The 15651-nt window shown below is 54.4% G+C and overlaps 1 protein-coding gene across 1 annotated transcript; it reads right to left on the reverse strand.

Annotated features, from left to right (window-relative positions):
* Positions 1-8161: 8161 nt before the first annotated feature.
* Positions 8162-9616, reverse strand: LOC137896803 (tigger transposable element-derived protein 1-like). The gene has a single exon (XM_068741840.1). It carries the CDS (start codon positions 9614-9616, stop codon positions 8162-8164), a length of 1455 nt encoding a protein of 484 aa, XP_068597941.1.
* Between the last annotated feature and the right edge of the window lie 6035 nt (positions 9617-15651).

Here is a 15651-nt window from a genome sequence, read left to right on the forward strand (position 1 = left end):
TAAAAGATGTAACCTGACCGGGAATCAGTTGATTCCCAGGCCGTGGCGGTGAGGGCCCCAAAGTCTGACCACTGACTACCAGGGTTTTGGTAAAAATATTTATTGTCATGAATTAATTGTTTTCTTTCAGAAAAAAAGGACAGTGCAAAATGTACAATTCTGAGTTTCCTAAATCAATGGTTGTGGACTATGAGAAGGGACGCGAAAAAACATCAAAGCATATAGACATCAAAGACAGAGCATATATGGGTCTCCAAAGGTCAATAAGATCAAAGCAGATGGACATCAAAGGGATGAGGCTATTAAGCAATGTGGTGTGGAAATTGACCGCAGGGGTGTCGAACCTGTGCATAGCCGTGTGCCTAGTGTCGAGACACAGCAGGTTTTCTGTACAACCTTTACTCTAGCATCTGATCTCACTAACTTGAGTTTCTTCTAAAATCACTTGCTCGAGACTGGCAGGAAGGAAAATCTGACACAGGTTTGATACCCCTCCATAGCATTCGATTGCTCTTTGGACATCACACCCAGCAAAATAATAAGGCTAGGTCTAATTTCTAGGTGCAGCCGGGGCGTTGAGGGGGTTCGGTTTGGTGACCTCAGGATTGGGTCACTGCTTTTTGCAAACGATGTGATCCTGTTGGCTTCATCAGGCCGTGCCCCCCAGCTCTCACTGGATCGGTTCATCAGCCGCATGTGAAGCGGCCGGGATGAGAATCAGCACCTTTAATTCCGAGGCCAGGTCGGGGAGGAGATCCTGCCCCAAGTGGAGAAGTTCAAGTACATCGGGTCTTGTTCACGAGTGAGGGAAGGATGGAGCGGGAGATCGACTAGCGGATCGATGCAGCATCTGCAGTGATGCGGACCCTGCATAGATCCATCATGGTGAAGAGAGAGCTGAGCCGAAAGGCGAAGCTCTCGATTTACCGGTCGATCTTCGTTCCTACCCTCACCTATGGGTCACGGAGCTTTGGGTAGTGACCGAAAGAACAAGATCGCGGGTACAAGCGGCTGAAATGAGCTTCCTCCGTAGGGTGGCTGGGCTCTCCCTTAGAGATGGGGTGAAAAGCTCAGTCATCCGGGAGGAGCTCGGAGTAGAGCCGCTGCTCCTCCGCGTTGAGAGGAGCCAGATGAGGTGGCTCGAGCATCTATTCAAGATGCCTCCTGGACGCCTCCCTGGTGAGGTGTTCAGGGCATGTCCCACCGGGAGGAGACCACGGGGAAGCCCCAGGACACGCTGGAGAGACTATGTCTCTTGGCTGGCCTGGGAACGCCTCGTGATCCCCCCGCAAGAGCTCGAAGAAGTGGCCGGGGAGAAGGAAGTCTGGGCTGCCTATACCTGTAAAGTGAGACAACTGTCTGTTCTGATCTGGTGCAATATAACTTAAAATTAATTTAATTATTTTTATTTATTTATTTTTATTATTATTTTTTATTGTTATTATTATTATGATTGTTATTATTATAAAAAAAAAATTTCCATGAATGAAGAGTTTTCCAGACAGACAGGAGATGCTGTCTGACCAGATGTGATTGGCAAGAGACCTTCCGTGTGATTTTTGGAAATTATACACAGTGTTGGGAAACTATAGGTAACTTAAATAATATTACTTTTTACCAGTAACGAGTAGTGTCACGAATTACATTTTAATTTTTACTTTGTCACATTTACTTTTTTTTTCAAAAGTAATATATTACTTTTTTCACTCCGGCCGGATACGGAAACGATTCGTCCTCGTCTGTTTTTAAGGTCGGTGGTGTAAACTCGATCCATTCCGTTTGGTGTTGTTTTGCTGCCCGCTCGCTCCACAGAAGCGGACTGTCTCTCCGTTAAAATCAAAACATCAGCGCTAGTGCGTCCATATGTCTCCGCTTCAGAGTGGAATCCGTTCAATGATTGGCTATAACAATAAGACGGACAGAAGCAATGTTTTTCTTGTTATTCTTATTACATTAATGTGCATATTGCATTGAAATGCACCAGCGCTCGTTGGACTCATGGCCCAGCAGCACTTTGAGCTTGTCTGCTTTAATAAACAACTGAAGTTGTTCAAAAAGTGTGTTTTGTTATCAGTTTGAGTCCAGATGTGGTTTCATTGAGACAGCAATTTATGGATTCCTACAAAGTAAAAGTATTCATGTTCATTTAATTCAAATGAGGGTCCAGATTGACTCAGACGGACTCATCATGTTATGTGTTCAGGAACCTGTTTGTAACTTCTCATTGTTGGTTTAACTCCAATGTAGAAAAGAGAAGAAACAACCGCTAATGTTGAACATGCAAAGTAAGACTTTAGGGGAGAAAGGATGCAATTATTGAGGGTGAGAAGAAAAAAGTAACTTAAAGTAATAAGTAACTAGTTAGTTTTGGCAGGGAGTAATAAGTAAAGTAATGTAACGTCGGTGCAAACCATGAATCAGGAGAGGAGGATTCTTTACCGGGATTTATTCCAGCACTAACAGAACAGTTAACCGGGTCACTGTTACGGCCGAAACCCACGCCAACTCTAACTCACGTCTGGAACCTTCTGCTGCAGCGCGCTACTCTCCGCTCTCGGCTCTCTCTCACTTCCCACTCTGCACGCGCACATAACGCGTAATTTAAAGGAACAGTACAACACAAACTCTATAATGATAATCCCCTAAGGATCATTACACTGCCCCCCCAACAATAAGTTCCTTGTCCTCGAGGGAACAACGAAGTCTCTGAACCGGGGGGGGGTAGTCTCCTTCTCCGCCTTGGCCTCACAGGGTTCTGAGGGACAACAGGAACTGCCGGGGTAGGAGAGTAAACACTGGGCGAGGAGGACGACTGCTGTGGAGAGTTCACCTGCTCCGGGGGTTGGGGGGGATGAGGCCGCTCCCGTCGCTCTGCGAAGTGGGGAAGAGCTGGGCCCTTGTAAGGGGCTAACCTGTCTCTGTGTATGACCACCCTCCTGCCCCTAGGTGGCAGCTGCACCCGGTAAACCACCTCCCCTACTCGCTCCAGGACACAACAGGGCCCCACCCAGCTACTGTCCAGTTTAGGACAGCGTCCCTTCTTCCTCCTCGGGCTGTACACCCACACCAGCTCTCCAGCGAGGAAGTGCCTCCCTTTAGTGGTGGCGTCGTAGTTCCTTTTCTGGCGGAGCCCAGCCTTTGCCAGTTGGTCCCGCGCGAAGGCATGTGCAGACTCCATCCGGTTCTGCAGTTTCCGGGCGTAGTTTGGACCCGGTGGTGCCTCCGGCGCGTCAGGGGGCTTCCCGAAAGCCAGCTCAGCAGGGGTCCTCAGCTCTCTCCCCAGCATGAGCAGGGCAGGCGTGCACATGGTGGAGTCCTGGACCGCAGACCTGTAGGCCATGAGGACGAGGGGAAGATGGGTGTCCCAGTCCCGCTGATGCTCGGCTGTGAGGATGGCTAACTGCTGGGCCAGAGTCCGATTAAACCGCTCCACCAGGCCATCGGTCTGGGGGTGGAGCGGGGTGGTGCGGGTCTTTTGGATGCCAAGGCGCTCACACATGGCAGCAAACACCTTGGACTCAAAGTTCCGCCCTTGGTCGCTGTGAAGGGTCGCCGGTGTTCCAAACCGGCTGAACATCCCCTCCACCAGCGTGTCGGCCACTGTCACCGCCTCCTGATCTGGAATCGCATATGCCTTGGGCCACTTGGTGAAGTAATCCATGGCCGCGAGGACATAGTGATTTCCTTTCTCTGAGCAGGGAAATGGGCCCATCACATCCACAGCCACTCTCTCCATCGGTGCGCCTGCTGGTTGTTGCTGCAGCTGAGCACGAGACTGGTCCGGGGGGCCTTTGTGGGACAAGCAGAAGTCACAGCAGCGGCAGAAGTCTTCCACATCTCGGCGTTGCTGGCCCCAGTAGTAGCCCTGGCGTGCACGCCGCAGGGTCTTGGAGATGCTGAAATGACCGGAGCCAGTGCCGCCATGACAGGCCTCCAGCACAGCTGACCTCAACGACCTGGGCACCACGATCTGCCACACTACCTCCCCTGTAGCAGGCGCCTTCCAGGCCCGTTGCAGCACGCCCTCGCTCAGCCGCAGAGCATCAAACTTGGCCCACAGACCTTTGGTGAAGATGGAGAGCCCAGTGATCTCATCTGCATGGGGCCGCTGCTCCCTCTCCAACCACTGCAGGACCGGTAGCAGGTCGCCGTCTCGTTCCTGCTCCACTCTCCACGCTGCCAGATCCACGACCTGCAGCATCCTGCAAGAGAGCTGTGCAGCATTATCTGTGTCTGTGAGCTCCCTCTCCCTCTCCTCCCGCTTGTCACAGTAGCGGCAGCCAGTGGCAGCACATGGGCGGCGAGACAGCGCATCTGCGTTGCCATGGCATGAACCTGCTCTGTGCACCACAGTGAAATTGAAGGCCTGGAGCTCCTCAAGCCACCGAGCCACCTGCCCCTCTGGCTCCCTAAAAGTCATCAGCCACTGAAGGGCCGCGTGGTCAGTCCTAATGACAAACGGCGTGCCACACAGATAGTACTTGAAGTGCTTTATCGCCGTCACCACTGCCAGGAGCTCGCGTCTTGTCACGCAGTAGCGCCGTTCAGACTTATTCAGGACCCGGCTGAAGTATGCCACCACCCTCTCCCCGCCAGGCCCAACCTGCGACAGCACAGCCCCCAGCCCCACATTACTGGCGTCTGTGTCCAGAACAAAAGGTAAGGCAGGGTCCGGTGGTGCGAGGACTGGCGACTCCACCAGTGACCCGCGAAGAGCGTTGAACGCCTCCTGACAGTCCTGGGTCCAGCTGAAGTCACAGTCCTTCTGCAGCAGGCGGAACTGCGGCGCAGCTATGCAGGAGAACCCCCTCACAAATCTCCTGTAATAGGAGGCCAACCCGAGGAAGCTTTTGAGTTGGGTCTGATCTGCTGGGGTGGGCCAGTTCTTAATGGAGTGGACTTTGTCCTCCAGAGTGCTAATGCCCTCACCACCCAGCTTGTGGCCCAGGAACTCCACCTCCCTCCTCATGAAGTGACATTTGTCTGGGTGTAGGTTGAGGCCTGCTGCAGCCACTCTCCCCAGCACCTGCTTCAGGGACTGCAGAGCAGCATCAAATGAGGCCCCGTGCACCAAGAGGTCATCCAGGTAGACCAGGCACTGTTGCCGTGGGACCCCAGACAGCACAGAGTCCATAAGATGCTCAAATGTGGCCGGAGCATTACACAGACCAAAGCTCAGGACCCGGAACTGCCACAGCCCTCTGGTGGTGTAAAATGCTGTCTTGGGCCTGGACTCTGGGGACAGCGGGACCTGCCAGTATCCACTTCGCAGGTCCAGGGAGGAGAACCAGGAGGACCCCGCCACCAAGTCAAGAGACTCATCGATTCTGGGGAGGGGGTAAGAGTCCTTTATAGTGACTTTATTCAGTGGCCTATAGTCCACACAGAAGCGCATCTTTGAACTATTCTTCTTTGGCACCATCACCACAGCAGAGGCCCACGGGCTGTCAGATGGCTCTATGATGCCTGCCTGCAACATTCCATCCAGCTCTCTGTCCGCAGCCTCCTGATAAGCCAGAGGGAGGCGGCGGGGCCGTACTTTAATAGGGTGAGCATCGCCGGTGTCGATGGCATGCTCAACCAGGTGTGTCAGACCCACCTCACTCTCTTTATGGGCAAAAATATCTTTGTACTCCAGCAGCACCTGCCAGAGACTCTCCTGCTGCTGATGGGTCAGCCCCTCACAGTTTCTGGACCAGATGTCCTTCAGTGCAGACATCCTCTCGTCCTCTTCCGCTGTTGGTGCTGCAGGAATCTCTGAGGATTTAACAGCTATCGTGGTGGCTGCTGAGTGTGATACGGCAGGGGTTAACTGAATCTGTTCTCCGCTGGGGAGTATCAGCAGGTCTTTACCCATGTCCAGGACACCGCATATGGTACGCAAAAAATCCCTCCCGAGGATGCAGGAGTCCTGTACATCAGCCACCCAAGCAGCATGGGACACAGTGAGCTTTCCCACCTTGAACTGGAACACTCCCCGACCTCTTATGGGGGCCAGCTGACCGGTCACTGTCCTCAGCTGCACCTCAGTTAGCTCCACTGCAGCCCCAGCAGGAATGATGTCGGGCCGCACCACTGTAGCGTTGGACCCCGTGTCCAGAAGCGCTGTGCAGGGCACCCCGCAGACTGTCGCTGGAATGTGGCAGAAGTCACCAACCTGGGTCCAGCCCACAGCGATGACCAGGCCCGGTGCAGTTGGTGATGGTGTGGGGGTGTTCGTCTCATCAGCCCGTGATTCCCACCTACACGGGCCTCTGGCCATTTCCCTGCACTGCTGCAATCCTGGGGCACTGCCTGATGAGGTGTCCTGCCTGCCCACATCCCCAGCAGCTCTGTGGTTGACGCCGTGGACCCGCCCGATGAGCAGGTGACTGGATGGCAGCCGTCTGAATCACACTGCGTGGCCCCACTGAGCTCTGCTGCTGCTCGATGGGAGCTGACATCGCCCTCACCACCGGCACATCTTCAGCCCCGCCGGTGGCTCCGCTCAGCATTTCTCTCTCCAATGCTAGCTCCAGAGCTGAGCTCAGAGTGGTCGGATGGGCCAGCTGGACCTGCACACGGAGCTCTTTAGGACTGAGGGCCTGCAGAAACTGGTCCCGAGCAAGCTCCGTTTGCACTGCAAGCGGCATGTTGTCATAAGCACGCCTGCAGAGACACTCGATGTCATGAGCCAGGATGCGGAGGGACTCCCCAGGCCGCCTGCGTCTGTTGTGGAACTCAGAGCGCAGCAGCACAGACTGGTTGTACTGGCCAAAGCGCCGCTGAAGTGCCCCGGCCAGCGCGTCATAGTCTCTCCTCTCGTCTCTGTTCAGCAGCAGCAAACACTCCGCTGCATCCTCACACAGACACAGAGCTAGCTGCAGCGCTTTATGCTGCTCTGACCAGCCAGCAGCCACAGACAGCAGCTCAAACTGAGCAATAAACACTTCCCAAGATGTCTTCCCATTGAATTTGGGTGTTTTAATGTTTGCTGGAGCTTGGGCACCGCCACGCTCATTCACGCTGCGTGCTGCCGTGTCACGTGACGTAGGCTCTGCCTCTCTGCCCTCATGGCGCCGGGCATGCTTCTGCCTAGCAAGGCCGGGAGGGAATCCTGCCTCCGCACACAGCTGCAGTGTCGTTTCCCTCACTTTCTGTGCGGGTGAGAGCGCGCAGACGTCCATCTCCTCTCCCTCCTCCTTAAACTTCGCCGTGAACATGCCGTGCGTGTCGTCGTCGGCGGATAGCAGCGGCTAACAGCGGCTAACGGCGCTAAAAGCGGCTAACGGCGCTAAAAGCGGCTAACGAGACTCCGACGTCAGTTCGTTGTTACACCAGTGTAACGTCGGTGCAAACCATGAATCAGGAGAGGAGGATTCTTTACCGGGATTTATTCCAGCACTAACAGAACAGTTAACCGGGTCACTGTTACGGCCGAAACCCACGCCAACTCTAACTCACGTCTGGAACCTTCTGCTGCAGCGCGCTACTCTCCGCTCTCGGCTCTCTCTCACTTCCCACTCTGCACGCGCACATAACGCGTAATTTAAAGGAACAGTACAACACAAACTCTATAATGATAATTCCCTAAGGATCATTACAGTAATGCAATTACTTTTTCCAGCAAGTAACTAGTAATAAGTAATATATTACTGATCTTAAGTAACTTGCCCAACACTGCTGGTGAGGGAGTCTAAGGTGCTTTCACACTGCCGCTCTTTGCTCCCTTTTAAACTGACCAGAGTTCCTTTCCTCGGATAATCCGCTCCGTTTGGGCCAGTGGGAACGCGCATCCGGACTCTGGAGAGGATCAAAAAAGTCCGCCTGAAAAGGAGGGTCTCGGTTCCTTTCGGCGGAGCAAAGGCAGGATCAGCTGTACAGTGGTACCTCAGCTTACGAATTTAATCCGTTCCGGGACTAAGCTCGTAACGTGAAAATATCGTAAGTAGAGACGCATTTTGAATGTAAATGCAGTAATCCGTTCCAAGCCCCGCAAAAGTATGATATTTTTTTATTGAAACATAAAAGCACATCAGAACATGAAACAAATGCATGTTAAAATTAGATTACCGCACAATAAACATAAAACGAGAGGCACATCATGTAAAAAATCCAAAGAATAAAGAAAATAATAAAAATCTTATTTTACCGTTTAGCTGTTATTTTTTGTCCTCTGTGTTTATTGGTCCTTTGCGGTGTTTCCTGCGTCGCGTTTCTTAAAGTACTGATCCAATGACGTCTGCTTTTGCCGGCTTTTGGCAATCTGTCGGAAATGTCCGAGGCAGACGTCATCATAGTGAGCAATAGCCCGACTTGTCAACACTTTCTCCGGGTGATTCTTTTCCACAAAGTCCGAGACTTCATGGAATTTCGCTAAAATGTCTTTAATTTGGGCTGTAGGAATGATGGCTGCGTCCTCCTCCTCCTCGTCTCTGAACTGCTCCTGCACAGCGGTGTGTTGCATCGCCTCCAATTCCTGCAGCTCCTTCGTGGACAGCTCCTCGTTGTGCTCCTGAATCAGCTCGTTGATGTCCTCCTCATCCACCTCAAGACCCATGCCCTGTCCCAGCGAAATAATTTGGTCAACTTCACTGTCCACCTCGAGCCCCTCAACATGTCGTGGGGCAACTGCATCAGGCCACAGCTTTGTCCAAGCTGCATTAAGGCTACGTGTGGTCACCTCCTGCCAGGCCATGTCGATCATCTTGAGGCAAACAACAATGTCGAAGTGCCCCTTCCAAAACTCACGAAGAGTAAGCTGGGTGTTTTCAGTGATGTCAAAACATCTCCTGAACAGGTTTTTTGTGTAGAGTTTTTTGAAGTTAGCAATGACTTGTTGGTCCATGGGCTGGAGGATAGAGGTGGTGTTAGGTGGGAGGTACAGCACCTTAATAAACGAAAACTCCTCCAGGATATCATCTTCAAGGCCGGGCGGGTGGACAGGGGCATTATCAAGAATGAGGAGGCACTTGTAGGGGAGATTGTTCTCCTCTAGGTACCCCTTAACAGCAGGGCCAAAAACCAAATTAACCCATTCAACAAAATATTGTCGGGTGACCCAGGCCTTGGCATTTGCCCTCCATAGCACATTAAGTTTTTCTTTTATTATTTTGTGAGCCTTGAATGCTCTGGGATTTTCAGAGTGGTACACCAGCAGGGGCTTGATCTTGCAGTCCCCGCTGGCATTGGCGCAAAGGGCGAGCGTGAGGCGGTCCTTCATGGGCTTGTGGCCCGGCATTTTCTTCTCCTCCATTGTGATGAAGGTGCGGCGTGGCATCTTCTTCCAAAAAAGGCCCGTCTCATCACAATTAAAAACTTGCTGTGCACCGTAGTCTTCGTCGATCATCAATTGTGTGAATTTTTGCACAAATTCGGCGGCCGCTTCGTGGTCGGCGCTGGATGCCTCGCCATGGCGAACAACAGAGTGAAGTCCAGTCCTCCTTTTAAACTTCTCGAACCACCCACGCGATGCCTTAAACTCCGGGTGTGGTCCTTGTGCCGAATTTCCTTCGCCTGTGTCCTCCTTCGCTATGTCGGTAAAAATGGCGATTGCTTTTGCGCAAATTATGGCCTCCGTCACTGTGTCACCCGCGATCTCTTTGTCTTTTATCCACATGAGTAGCAACCTCTCCATCTCGTCGTTCACTGCTGACCGCCTCTTGGAAATTACAGAGAGGCCTTTGGAAGGAACCGTAGCTTTTAGGGCTTCCTTTTGTTTTATTATCGTGCTGATCGTTGATGTATTACGGCCATATTCTTTTGCGAGATCGCTCAAACGCATCCCCTTTTCGTACCTTTCTAGTATCTCTTTCTTTGTTTCTATGGCCAGAAAAAGTCTCTTCCTCTTCTTTTCTCCTGTTTTGGGGTCCATTGCGAATAACGTGGGTTCTCTCTCTCTCTCGCTGCATACACACGAACACGTAGCATGCCGGGATACACGTAGCATGCCGGGATACACGCATACGCAATGGGTTGCCGGGCAGATTTTAGGCGATAGCCAATGGCAGAGCAGCTACAAGTTTGTTTACGTTCGGGGAACTCTGGGAGCGGCGAATAGCGCTATTCGCCGCTCCCAGAGTTCACCTCGTATCCTGAAATGCTTCCGTAACAAGAGGCAATATTTTCCCATTCAGAAACCTCGTAACCTGAAAATTTCGTATGTAGGGACATTCGTAAGTCGAGGTACCACTGTACGTAGTGATGCTACACGGTACATCTCCAGTAGAGGATGTTGGGGTTGTCAGGGGCTTTCATTCATTCTTCTCTCTCTCTCTCTCTCTCGACAGTGGGCGTGGCAGAGAACGGAGCGGCAGTTACAGACGCACCTGAAAACCATCATCCCCATTATCCCACGGCTTAAAGTCCCTCCGTCCCCACAGTCAATCACCAGGTCACCCAAATGTCTCCCGTGCCTGTCTCCCGTCCCCTCCGATCTGTTTCCTGGTTTTTCCCGTTCCCGTCCCTGCTCTTTGGTGAAGCCGTTCCGTTCTCTGCCGTTTTCTGAGCTCAGCTGAGTATTTTGATTTTGTTTATTTGAGTTAATTACCCGTCCAGCTGTGGGTTCTGCACTTTTGTTTGGCTGTGATTTTGCGTTGTTTTCTTGTTAGGACGTTCCAGCCCGTCCACCCCCTCAGTACAGTTTTTGACTGAGTGTTTTGTGTTTTTTGGGAACCATTAAAGACTGTATTTTGATTTCCCAACTCAGTCTCCGCATCTTTGGGGTCTGGCTCTGCTCCTTGGCCTTACGGGACACGACAGAGTGATCTGGTCATTATGGACCCCGCGGAGTCGGACAGAATCTACCACGCCCTGTCGACCCAAGGTGCCTTGGTAGGACGGCATGAGCAGTCTATTAATGAGATCCTGGCGGCGCTCCAGGACTTATCGGCTGGTGTCGCTCGGCTCACCCAGGCGGTTACCCGAGGACCTGACACCGCCTCGGGGGGAGCCCCAGCCCCGTCTCCCCCTGCGCCAGCCCCCGTGAACCCTCAGTACCGCGAGCCGAACATTCCGGCTCCCGCCCGGTACTCGGGGGAGATGGGCACCTGTGGACAATTCCTGTACCAGTGCTCCATCGTTTTTGATCAGCAGCCGTTTACGTACGCCACGGAGGGGGCCAAGGTGGCGTACGTGAAGAGCCTGCTGTCGGGCCGAGCCTCAGCGTGGGCGTTGGCCGTCTCCGGCGCCGACTCACCCGTTACGCGCTCTTACCGTTCATTTGTGTCTGAGCTGCGGAGGGTTTTTGACCATCCAGTCAGGGGGAGACAAGCAGGCAGCCGGCTCATTGCCCTCAAGCAGGGCACCGCCTCCGTCGCGGACTACGCCGTAGATTTCCGGGTGTTGGCGGCGGAGAGCCACTGGAACGAGGACGCGCTACAGAGCGCGTTCTGTCACGGCTTAGCCGGCTACATCAAGGACGAGCTGGCGGCGCGTGACGAGTCCGAGTCATTAGAGGAGCTGATCTCGCTGTCCATCCGCCTGGATAACCGGCTGCAGCAGAGAAGGAGGGAGCGGACAGGAGAACACCGCGCCTCAGCCCCCCCAGCAGCCGACGGGACCGCGATGCGCAACGTGCCAGCCCCTGCCCGTCCAGCAAGCCCGGCAAGCGTCTCTCCAGCGACCGAGGAACCCATGCAGTTGGGGAGGTCCCGGCTCTCCAACGTGGAACGGGAACGCCGCCGTCGCCAGAACCTGTGCTTGTATTGTGGGGAACCCGGCCACTTCCTCGCCGCCTGCCCACAACGCCCGGGGACCCGAGCCCAGCAGCCACCCAAGGGCGCCACCTGGAGCCACGCTGCATCGGTGACGGAGCCCTCTGGCAGGATCCACGTACAAGGTACGATTCAGGGCCACGAGAGCTCGCTGCCGATACACGCCCTAGTGGACTGCGGGGCGGATGCAAATTTTATAGACACCGAACTATGCGCTCAGAGTGATATTCCGCTGGAAGAACTGCCACAACCGTTGAAGGTCCACGCGCTCGATGGTCTGCAGCTCACCCTTGTCACGCACCGCACTGCTCCGATAACTCTTCTGCTCTCCGGTAATCACCGGGAGAACATTTCATTTTTTGTTATTCCGTCACCCTCGTCACCATTGGTTTTGGGCCTACCGTGGCTGAAGCTTCATAACCCACACATAGACTGGTCTGCGTCCGCTATAACGAACTGGAGCACGTTTTGTCATTCCCATTGTCTGCGTTCAGCTACTCCTTCTAGAGGTCGGTCTCCCACTCACACCCCTGAACCCATCGACCTGTCTGCTGTTCCCTCGGTATACCATGACCTCCAGGAGGTCTTCAGCAAGGCCAGGGCTGTCTCTCTGCCCCCGCATCGCCCTTATGACTGTGCCATTGACCTGCTCCCAGGCTCCCCTCTCCCCTCCAAGAGGCTGTATAATGTGTCAAAGCCGGAGAGGGAAGCCATGGAGACCTATATCTCTGAGTCGTTGGCGACGGGCCTTATTCGTCCTTCTTCTTCTCCCGTGGGGGCGGGTTTCTTTTTTGTGGAGAAGAAGGACAAGACGCTACGTCCCTGCATAGACTTCCGGGGACTTAACGACATCACGGTGAAGAATAAGTACCCGCTCCCCTTAATCGACTCAGCATTTGGTCCCCTCCATCAGGCCTCCGTGTTCACAAAATTGGATCTCCGCAACGCGTACCACCTTGTCCGCATCAGAGAGGGGGACGAGTGGAAGACCGCCTTCAATACCCCACTAGGCCATTTTGAATACCAGGTTATGCCGTTTGGTCTTACGAACGCCCCGGCTGTTTTCCAGGCTCTGATTAACGATGTGTTCCGTGATATGTTAAATCAGTTCCTGTTTGTGTATCTTGACGACATCTTGATATTTTCTCGGACTGAGCAAGAACATGTACAACACGTGAGGCTGGTTCTGCGGAGGTTGCTGGAGAACAAGTTATTTGTAAAAGCAGAGAAATGTGATTTCCATACTGAATCTGTGAGTTTCCTAGGCTTCATCCTCGAGAGGGGTCAACTTAAGGCCGACCCCGCTAAGATCCAGGCAGTGGCTGACTGGCCACAACCCGTATCCAGAAAGCACCTCCAGAGGTTTTTAGGGTTCGCAAACTTTTACAGACGCTTCATTAGGAACTACAGCCAGGTGGCAGCTCCCCTAACTAGACTCACCTCTGTGAAAATCCCGTTTGTGTGGTCACCCGCAGCTCACTCAGCTTTCCAACGCCTGAAGGCGTTATTTACCACGGCACCTGTGCTGTCGCACCCAGAACCGTCGTTGCAGTTCGTAGTCGAGGTGGATGCATCAGACACGGGCGTCGGGGCAGTCCTGTCCCAACGCTCCCCTCAGGACCAGAAGATGCACCCGTGTGCCTATTTCTCCCGTCGGCTTACGGCGGCCGAAAGGAACTACGACGTGGGGAATCGGGAGCTGCTGGCCGTAGTGTTAGCCCTCCAGGAGTGGCGTCACTGCTGGAGGGCTCCGCACATCCCTTCATTGTGTGGACAGATCACAAGAATCTGTCGTACCTACAGACCGCCCGCCGTCTCAACTCGCGCCAAGCTCGGTGGGCTTTATTCCTTGGCCGCTTCAATTTCACATTGACTTATCGTCCAGGCTCCAGGAACCAAAAGCCCGACGCCCTCTCCCGGCAGTTCTCACCCTCTGCGGAAGAGGTCGTGGTGGAGACCATCCTTCCTTCCTCCTGTGTGGTGGGGGCTGCCAGGTGGGAGATTGAACGGTTGGTCCGGGAGGCACTGGGGGATCAGCCTGTCCCGGAGGCCTGCCCCGGTAACCGTATGTTTGTCCCGCCAGCAGCCCGGTCCTCCGTGCTCCAGTGGGGGCACATGTCTAAGATTGCCTGCCACCCTGGGAGCCACCGGACCCTCACCCTCCTGCAGCAGAGATTCTGGTGGCCCAGGATGACTGCTGACGTCCGGGAGTTTGTCTCTGCCTGCTCCGTCTGTGCCCGCAACAAGGCTTCCCACCGGGCACCCGCTGGCTTACTCCGTCCACTGCCGGTACCACATCGCCCTTGGTCCCACATCACCATGGACTTTGTCACCGGCCTTCCACCTTCTCGCGGCCATACGGTCATTCTAACAATTGTGGACCGCTTCTCGAAGGCGGCTCACTTCATCCCTCTTCCCAAGCTCCCTTCCGCTTTGGAGACGGCCGAACTCCTCACCCTTCATGTCTGCAGGCTCCATGGAATCCCGATGGACATTGTCTCCGACCGAGGCCCTCAGTTTGTGTCCCAGGTCTGGAGGACGTTCTGTCGCTCTCTGGGGACCTCGGTCAGCCTATCCTCGGGGTACCATCCCCAGACCAACGGCCAGACGGAGCGGGTCAACCAGGACCTCGAGGCGGCTCTCCGGTGCGTGTCGGCCCAAAGTCCTGCTTCCTGGGTCACTCACCTGCCCTGGGTGGAGTATGCCCATAACTCCCTGGTCAGCTCAGCCACTGGTATGTCCCCATTTATGGTCTCTTTGGGGTTCCAGCCCCCTTTGTTTCCTGCCCAGGAGGAGGAGGTCGCAGTCCCCTCTGTCCAGGAGCACCTCCAACGTGCCCGGCGTGTCTGGCGCGAGGCCCGGGAGGCCCTTGTGCGGACCGCGGCCCGCAATCAGCAGATGGCGGATCGCCATCGCACCCCTGCCCCTCTATATCAGCCGGGTCAGAAGGTTTGGCTGTCCTCCCGCGACCTTTCTCTGCAGTCGGTGGGTAGGAAGCTTGCCCCCCGGTACATTGGCCCGTACGAGATTGATGAGGTCATAAACCCCAGTGCGGTGCGGCTTAAGTTGCCGGCTGCGCTGCACGTTCACCCCGTGTTCCACGTCTCCCTTCTGAAGCCGGTGGCCGACAGTGACTTGTGCCCGCCGGCCGTGCCCCCTCCGCCCGCCCGGCTCATTGACGATCATCCCGCCTACACCGTCCGCCGGCTGCTGGATGTCCGCCGGCGTGGCCGGGGGTTCCAGTACCTGGTGGATTGGGAGGGGTATGGTCCGGAGGAGTGGTCGTGGGTCACGCGGCCTTTGATTTTGGACCCCGACCTCCTCACTGCGTTCTATCGGGAGTTTCCGGACAAGCCGGGTAGGCCGCCGGGTGGCGGCCGTTGAGGGGGGGGTACTGTTGGGGTTGTCAGGGGCTTTCATTCATTCTTCTCTCTCTCTCTCTCTCTCGACAGTGGGCGTGGCAGAGAACGGAGCGGCAGTTACAGACGCACCTGAAAACCATCATCCCCATTATCCCACGGCTTAAAGTCCCTCCGTCCCCACAGTCAATCACCAGATCACCCAAATGTCTCCCGTGCCTGTCTCCCGTCCCCTCCGATCTGTTTCCTGGTTTTTCCCGTTCCCGTCCCTGCTCTTTGGTGAAGCCGTTCCGTTCTCTGCCGTTTTCTGAGCTCAGCTGAGTATTTTGATTTTGTTTATTTGAGTTAATTACCCGTCCAGCTGTGGGTTCTGCACTTTTGTTTGGCTGTGATTTTGCGTTGTTTTCTTGTTAGGACGTTCCACCCGTCCACCCCCTCAGTACAGTTTTTGACTGAGTGTTTTGTGTTTTTTGGGAACCATTAAAGACTGTATTTTGATTTCCCAACTCAGTCTCCGCATCTTTGGGGTCTGGCTCTGCTCCTTGGCCTTACGGGACACGACAGAGGAAGTACAGCGCGCACCCCAAGTTGCTCTGCAG

This window comes from Brachionichthys hirsutus, chromosome 1 (assembly GCF_040956055.1).
Source record: "Brachionichthys hirsutus isolate HB-005 chromosome 1, CSIRO-AGI_Bhir_v1, whole genome shotgun sequence".
Classification (NCBI taxonomy): Eukaryota; Metazoa; Chordata; class Actinopteri; order Lophiiformes; family Brachionichthyidae; genus Brachionichthys; species Brachionichthys hirsutus.

Bases quoted from the DNA above. Each gene is read 5' to 3' on its own strand.
- LOC137896803 (XM_068741840.1), bottom strand. From the start codon at position 9,616: ATGGAGAGGTTGCTACTCATGTGGATAAAAGACAAAGAGATCGCGGGT.